This window comes from Sphaeramia orbicularis, chromosome 7, assembly GCF_902148855.1.
Source record: "Sphaeramia orbicularis chromosome 7, fSphaOr1.1, whole genome shotgun sequence".
NCBI lineage: Eukaryota > Metazoa > Chordata > Actinopteri > Kurtiformes > Apogonidae > Sphaeramia > Sphaeramia orbicularis.
Window position 1 is genome coordinate 20245484 of NC_043963.1, and position 7600 is coordinate 20253083.

Here is a 7600-nt window from a genome sequence, read left to right on the forward strand (position 1 = left end):
CCAACACATTCTGTTCTTTCTAGCCTGGTGCTATGGGGAGAGGATGAGAGATGGAGAAAGAGGCTGGTTTCCTGCCAACTGTGCCACTGAGATCACCAACCCCACTGCCATGGAGAACAATGTGCAGCGTATGAAGAGGCTGCGCAAAGAGACTAATGTTTGAACAACTGAGAGGTTCGATCTGATGTACAGAGGCAAACAGTAGGAACAGCTGACAGATTGATGTCAAATGAGACTTTGGTGAATATGCTGAACATAGGACTCAATGAAATGTTTGCCAATAATTATGTCCATTAAATACCAGTATGTCAAATTACCTTATATTACTGTATTATACAATATTGTGGAGATTAGCAAGAGCCAAACTATATTAAGGACTGGTTTTATTTTTGTGTGGGTGTGGACATGTGTTTTTACTGACTTGTATTTAAAAAAAAATTAATCCAGTGCTTGTTTTAAGTGGATAAAACATGCCATCATTCATCTCATTGTGGAACTTGAATCTAGTGCTAAATGATGCATTGCTTGTTGCATCACATTGTAATAGTGTAACTCTTAATATTGTGTTACCAGGTTTATAAAGTGACCAAGTCATTTTGCTTCAGTGATTACTAAACCATTTAGTTAATGGGATTTTCTTTAACTATAAATCAGTCTGGCTGATTATACAACATATGTACTGGATCAAACCAAGTCATATTTGTCTAAGTTGGAATATTCAGAGTACAGAAATAAAAAGAATAAAGCAACTACTCTGGACAGTTTCCTGGTTCTGACTTTTATTTGAGCTTGCATTTTGTTAAAATGTTTGAATACATAAAAAGTTATTTAAAAATGTCAAACTGACCAGATATCAAATTTCATTTTCTTTAAAAACCATTTGGTGTAAAAACTTAGGACAGATTTAGAAAAACATTTGTTGTTTCCCCAAAACATTTTGTAACTGTCACATAAAAATAATGGAAAAGAAACAGGTCTGCATAGATTCTGCAGGCAATCAGTGTAATCTGGTCAAATGCATGGTGCAAGCTTGTGACGATCGTCAAGTCAAATCTTCTTATTGCTCAGATCTTGTTTGATGTTTCTTGTTGACAAAAAAACTGCAAGAGAAAGGACAGACAATCAGTCAAAAGTTCTTTTAAATGTTGCTTTCCAAATCCATTTAACACATTCACCATGACTGTCTAAGACCCAGACCATAAATAAAGGACAGAAGAATCCAAAGTCAAACTCTGCTCCTAAATGAAAACTGACAACAGCAACATAGTTCTCTGGTGCCAGTTCTCTTTATAAAACCCATAGCATTACATCATTGCTCATCCTCTAAAAGCCAATAAATTTTATATGTACTCATGTTAATATCTTCTGTCATGGAGGAGAAAGAATTTTCAAGACCTAAATTATACAGAACAATTCCACCAACAGAAGTCAGCCAGCACTCACCCGGACGATGGTAAAAGATGGTAGGTGCCGGTGGGCAGGTTGTTTCCTACTCAGCCCCACCCTGCTGGGCCTCGGGAGCGGACGTTTTCTCTGCAGATGGGTCACCTCCTGTCTTGGCCTCCTTGGTTTCTGGGCCGGGTTTGCCTCCAGACTGTGTGCGTCTGCGACGGTAGTTGAAGTTGCGGCGGTAGCGCCTTGGGCGGGGCTGCTGGTTCTGACCACCTTCGCCGCCCTGATTTTCCTTGTCCTCTTCACCATCCCGCACCGGTCGGGGACGGGGCGGACCCCTGGAGTCAACGGGCAGGAAGCAAACAGGTATGAGCTAAACAACCAATGTACAGTGAAGGTGCCACACGAAGCGTGATTAAAAATCAGATTGACCATGCAGTTTTTAAAGTGAAGAGGATAACAAAATAGGAGCAAAAATAAATAAGCCAAATTCGGATGCACAGCTGCAATCTGAGGTTAGGCTGCAATAAAAGGAGAGCTTCATAGGCCAAAATCTATGGCACTGATAGATGTCATGAGTAACATTCAGAATATTAACATATTTTGAATAATTTCCACATTGTGAACTTCAGAGTCTGGAAGTGAACAGAGCATTTCTCCTCTCCTGTTGTTGCAGCCTTGCATCATTGAAGCCAACATGCAAACCTTGGTCTGAACCTTGGTCGGAAGCCTCTGTAGTAGTTCTGCCTCACTGGTTTGTTGCCCTGGTCTGGACCTCCCTGGCTCTCGTCGCCTTCACCTCCCTGAAAGCGAACATCAATCACAAGATTGACATACTGCTTCTTCTAAAGCCAACAGACTGGCAATTAAGCTCTAGTACAAGTAAAATATTGTGCTGATAACAGTTTTGATGTTGAGGCTGATAAACAGCTTTTGGTACCTATTAGACGATTAGGGATCTATTTCAGGCAATGTGCAGAATTGGCGAGACCCCCGATACACCAAGATTTACTTTGTACAACCACGTGAATGTTTAAGTGGAGAGGGAAGAGATCATCAACATATCAGGGATCCCAGGTTTTGTCACGGAATGCCTGGGTGCCTGCTCCAGGATAGTAGCCCTGTGACAGCGTACCTCAGTCATCTCTCCGCGTGGTGCGTTGGTGTACGGGGGCCGGCGGCCATATCGTCTACGTACAAAATATGGCGGGTAGCGCCGTCTGCCAGGGTATGCGGGCCTGCGCTGCTGTGGCTGCGAGTCTCCCTCGGGGGCATTCTCTCCGCCCTCTCTGCTGCCTTTGTCACGACCTCCGTTGCCTGGTTCTCCCTCGCCATCGCTCTGGTAGTTCTCTGGATAGTCTCCGCCGCGTGGTGGGCCCCTCCTCCTGGGGTAGCGCCTGTAGCGGTTCCTGTCAGCAGCATACTTGCTTCCCTGGACTGCAATGCCTCCTGGACCAGTGACATTTGCCGCTTCAGCTCCCTGTGAACACATTAATATATTTTGTCAGTGAAGAAGTTTAGAAAATAATAATATAGACAAAGAGGCCATGATCATGAAACTTAAGTTGAGTCTCAGTTATACCAATATCTGTGATGAATGACTTAATTGTATTAATCCTGTTGATCTTATTCCACTGGTAGAGTATAATCCTAACAATAGTTTACATTACAAGTAGATCATCCAATGAGAAATAAACAAATAGTGGAACAGAAAGGCAAACATGCACAAGTAAGATTTAACACATATCTAAGCCTATTACAATGATATTACAAATTAAAAAGTAGCAAAAAGAGTTTAATACCCAAAGAAGGCACATGGGGGTGATGCCATTAAGATAAAAAATGGTGGCAAATGATTTGAAAATTAAGATTAAAATGATATTTCTGTTTCATCCAGAAGTTCTTGGGCAGGTTAACAGACAAGATTATGCAAAGTGACGCATAGCCAATTCAAATAATTGCAAGTGATTAATGATTGTTACAACTTTACATGTGACCTCTACATTTTAACAGCACACTAAAATCAGGACTATGACCACCATCATGCAACATTAAGTATCAACAAAAGCCTGACTTGCCTTCTCCCCCTCAACTACATCAAACTCCACAGTTTCTCCATCTCCAACGCTGCGAAGGTATTTCCTCGGGTTGTTCTTTTTTATGGCTGTCTGAAAATACCAAATCAAAATAGAGATTTTAGATTCTTCAACATTAAACAAAAATCTATATGCACAGCAGTTACTAAAAATCACCACACAGCCTACACCTTACCTGGTGTACAAATACGTCCTCTTTCGTATCATTCCTACACAAAGGAAGAAAATCATCCAGTTAACTGCTGGACTACAAAGTACAACAATGTGGAGAGACTGATACTAAACCAGTGAGTGGAGGGATTAATTAAGTGCTAAACCTAACAGCAGAACAGAGATGGACAGACAAATCGTCTGGCCAGCTTTGTAAGCAAATCACAGTCATAATAGGATTGGGAATGTTCCCTTCCCACTGATGATATCAGGGTCTTTTGCAAAGGGGGTGGGGGTAGTTGCACTTACCTATTGATAAAACCATATCCATTCCTGACGTTAAACCATTTGACTGTACCCAAGACTTTTGTTGCTGCAATGAGATAACACAAAAACTGCATTATGATCAAACTATACCTTTTTTTTTAAACATGGTCATGTTTAACTCAAATTCTAACTTTGAAAACGACAGACCTCAAGTAAGACCCCTTAACTAGACCACTAAGGAGTAAAATGACAGATGATGAAAAACTAAGTCCACAGATAATGTTGAAGTTAAATTTAACTTCCAACTGTCACTCTTTTTATAGATCCTGATGGTCAGTGGTGCCTTGGGCCAGCTGCACTAGCGGTGAGGAATGAATCAACAACTTTACGAGGCCGCAATTATACTCACTATGGTAGGGACCTAAAGGTGTGTGATTATTAACATTTTAATTCTTCTGTCTTAATCTGTTGTTTTAGTTAGATCATAATACAGTGTGTTCGATGTAAACACTTGACCCCAACTACTACAGACCCACTGCCCCATTTCACGATCAGTATTTGAGAGTTCACACGTGGTCAAGTCGCGCCCGGATACGCTAACAAGCAGTGAGCCCAGCTGGCTCATAGCATAGCTAAGTGGCTAACTCTCCCGCAACCATGTGGTTGGATTACATCCAACAAGCGGAAATTACAGTAGGTCACCAGGTAGTGTGTATTCTGATAACAATTGAAAGAAGCATTTAATAATATTGTCCCTGTTACGCATAAAGCGAGCAGGCAATTAATCCGCGAAATAATTCTTTTGAATTAGACGGCGGACATTTTGGGTGGCCCCTTCAGCCATGTAAATAGCTTACGTTAGCTTGCTAGGCTAATGTAGCATCATTAGCCAAGAAGCAGGCATGGTTGTTCGGGAGCTAGGCCATAATGACAGTTAGCCCCTAAAATCTCACAAAATACATCGACCGTTGACAGTTTTTTCTTCGAAATTTAAAAGCTGCCCACGATATGAACAGACACGGGTGGCAAATTGTAGGCGTATTTCGAGTGTCTATAAGAAAAAATTGCCGATAGTGGACCCAAGTCTTCGGCGTGAACAAAGGGAGGACCATCAGCTAACGTTAGCCCTCCGTCGACGGTTATATTCGTGGATGTTCACTGAAGCAACTTCGTGCTCTAACGGTCAGTTTGAATGGTTAATACTCAGGCCTTTCTGTCTTTACACAAACATTTATCAGGCGACTTAAACATAACCATAAAGCGGGGGAATTGTTAGGCACACTCGCCTTGGTTGCGACCAGAAACAACTTTAACGGTCGTGCATGTGACAGCGGACCGGCAACATGCCACTGTGAAGAGGCTGCGAGCTGTTGGGAGGCCGACGGAGCGGACAGATTACCAGCCAACGAACGACTGAGGACTGCACCGAGCTCATCAAATTTAACACCTTTGAGGGGAGAACTCTTCACTGCCTACATTAAACAATGATTAAATAGTTTGAACAGACGAAAATAAATGTAAAATTTAGCACAGAGACTGCAACCACCATTATTCATCCACCAACTGACATGTTTTATCTGTTGTTCGTTAACGTTAGATTATCATTCAGACTCTCGACAGCAAAGGAAAATACATTTAACGTTGATGGAATACATCATAATCTACACAAACGGCGTTGAAATATTTCAAGAAGCAATGTTATGACCATTTCTCCGGTTAACATTATAGACACACCGCTTTGGCGCATCGCTCCCACCGCGTCCCAAACCACGTTAGCCAGCTCGGCTAACTAGCTTATTCCTAGTAGTCTTACCGATGACCTTCTTATCCCCCGCGGAAGCTGCGGCTGCCGGGCTGGATGGGCTCTCCGCATCGGCAGCAGGCTGCGGTGGTTGTTGCGTCTCGGCCTCGCTGCTCATGGTTACTTCTAGTTGGTAATGGCTTCTGCCGGCGGCGGCTCTCTGCTGTGTTTCCCGGTGCTAGATGGTAACCTGGGCCGGCGGTGGTGGGGGCTACTGCCTTCGGGCTCTCTGCTTTCCTCTTTCCGCTCCCGTTGCCGATCGAACTGGGCAGAATACGAAACTGTGCCGGGGTATGTTCCTGGCCGGAGCACCGCCCACCTTGTACTCACATTGGCTAGATTCGGTAACTGAGAGGAAAACGCGTTGTAATTGGCTCGGGCAGCTGTCTTTTTGGAGCTAGGGACAAGTTAGATGAAGACGATTGGCTAGAGGAGGATGTACCTGTTCTGTGTATCCGCCCCCTGGTGATGTCAAAGCCAGACAAGCCAGACAGATAACTGTGCCAGTTGTACAACAGTCTGCCTGGTTGGTCCTGTCATTTTTGGACAGATTTTTAAAATGTTTTCACCGAGCCCTATAGTATGTAACACTTTATCAAATAGACGGATTTTTATAATTTATGGAAAAAGCCGGACAAGTTCACCTGTTCACAGGACAGTAACTCTAAATAGGCAAATATAGCGACACACTAATGTAGAAAATATGAAAACCTGAAATCAAAATACTTCTTTCAGCTGTCAATCAAGCCTTGAATTAAAATGTTTTATATGACAATATTTTTGACTGTCACTACTTTTACAATAATAAAACCCTATTAAATTCCACCAAGGATAATTGAAACAAAAAAATTGTTTAAAAAAAACAAAACATTGATATTTTCTTTAATGCACATGATCCAAATGTTGAAGTCTGTCACTTTTTTTCAGAAGTGGGCTGATGAACAGAATATGAAGTCACTTACTTTTTTGCAGCAAAAAACATAACTACTATTTTGGAATGTAACTTTCTAACCATGATGAATGCTAAACATTCTCTCAACTTAAAAACCAATGATAGTTAGTTGTAGATGAGATTCACTGTTTTCTCTCTGATGAGCATAACCTTCTGAAATTTTACATGTCCACAACAGCTTAAATTGTGGAATTGGTTGTTGTTTTAATAACACATCATTTACTTCTTTACTCAAATTACTGTGAGCAGAGTCTGGTTAAAAGGAACCATTATCACGAGTGAACTGAGAAACTCTACTTCCAGTAGTACAGAGCAGACAGACCCAGACTGAGAGCGAGACAGCCCCACCACAGCCCCCCCACCCATTGTCATGGTAATGCTCCACTGGCACTTTATGAGCACTGGCTGATGTGTGAAGCGTTCGCTGTAAATGGCCGAGCCCCGTTCTCACACACAAAGATGGGCTTTAGCATTGACCCCAGAAAGCCTCCCCATGAAGACCCCCCCCACCCCCTCCTGAAAAAAGAAAGAAAAAAAAACACTCTTCCTGCCTCCATAAGAACAGAGTCTCTATCTGAAAGGGCTCTTTTGTGCCAAGGGAGCGAGGACTAAGGCAGAAGGGGGAATGTGTGGATGGGGGAGGGGGTTTAGAGGGCTGGATTTGTATGGATGGCCGGGATAAGAGGAGGTAGCCATAAGTTCAGCAGAGGACTGCTTGGCACTGGAGCGTGCGCTCAGAGGACTCCCCTGCATCTCACTATAGATGCGATGAGGCTGAGATTCATGACTGTCCATCGGAACTTCAAAGTCCAACTGTGTCTCTGCACAAATCTTTAATCATACGTTCAATCTCTTCTGATTTCTTAGCTGTGCTCATGTACCCAGCTACCGAAGGCTTACCATCACACTGGGTACATAGTGTTCTTTTACTGTAGAAATATC

At 42.7% G+C, this 7600-nt stretch overlaps 2 protein-coding genes across 6 annotated transcripts in view; one reads left to right on the top strand and one right to left on the bottom strand.

The window, feature by feature from the left end:
* Nucleotides 1–989, top strand: part of arhgef16 (Rho guanine nucleotide exchange factor (GEF) 16) — a 29378-nt gene extending 28389 nt beyond the window's left edge. For both annotated transcript variants that reach the window (XM_030138767.1, XM_030138768.1), the window contains exon 15: nt 24–989. In XM_030138767.1, coding sequence (XP_029994627.1) covers nt 24–163 — 140 coding nt within the window. In that variant the 3' untranslated portion in view covers nt 164–989. The remainder of the gene's footprint in view (nt 1–23) is intronic.
* ybx1 (Y box binding protein 1) lies at nt 763–5982 on the bottom strand. 4 transcript variants are annotated; one of them, XM_030138773.1, is made up of 8 exons: nt 5719–5982; nt 3948–4011; nt 3664–3697; nt 3471–3560; nt 2591–2872; nt 2110–2195; nt 1444–1730; nt 763–1100 (listed from the first exon to the last, which is right to left on the bottom strand). In XM_030138773.1, exons 1-7 carry the CDS (start codon nt 5822–5824, stop codon nt 1490–1492), a joined length of 903 nt encoding a protein of 300 aa, XP_029994633.1. In that variant the 5' UTR covers nt 5825–5982; the 3' UTR covers nt 763–1100; nt 1444–1489. The 4 variants fall into 4 exon arrangements, with proteins under 4 accessions (XP_029994633.1, XP_029994632.1, XP_029994631.1 ...); XM_030138772.1 differs by having other exon boundaries at nt 2098–2195; XM_030138771.1 differs by having other exon boundaries at nt 2528–2872.
* Between the last annotated feature and the right edge of the window lie 1618 nt (nt 5983–7600).

What these genes read in the sequence shown, in the direction of transcription:
- ybx1 (XM_030138770.1), bottom strand. Translation starts at nt 5,824, where the DNA reads ATGAGCAGCGAGGCCGAGACGCAACAACCACCGCAGCCTGCTGCCGAT. An exon ending in ATGTAGTTGAGGGGGAGAAG is followed by an intron (nt 2,873 to 3,470) that starts GCAAGTCAGGCT and finishes ATGTGTTCACAG; the next exon opens with GGAGCTGAAGCGGCAAATGT. An exon ending in CGACCAAGGTTCAGACCAAG is followed by an intron (nt 1,731 to 2,097) that starts GTTTGCATGTTG and finishes CGTTGACTCCAG; the next exon opens with GGGTCCGCCCCGTCCCCGAC.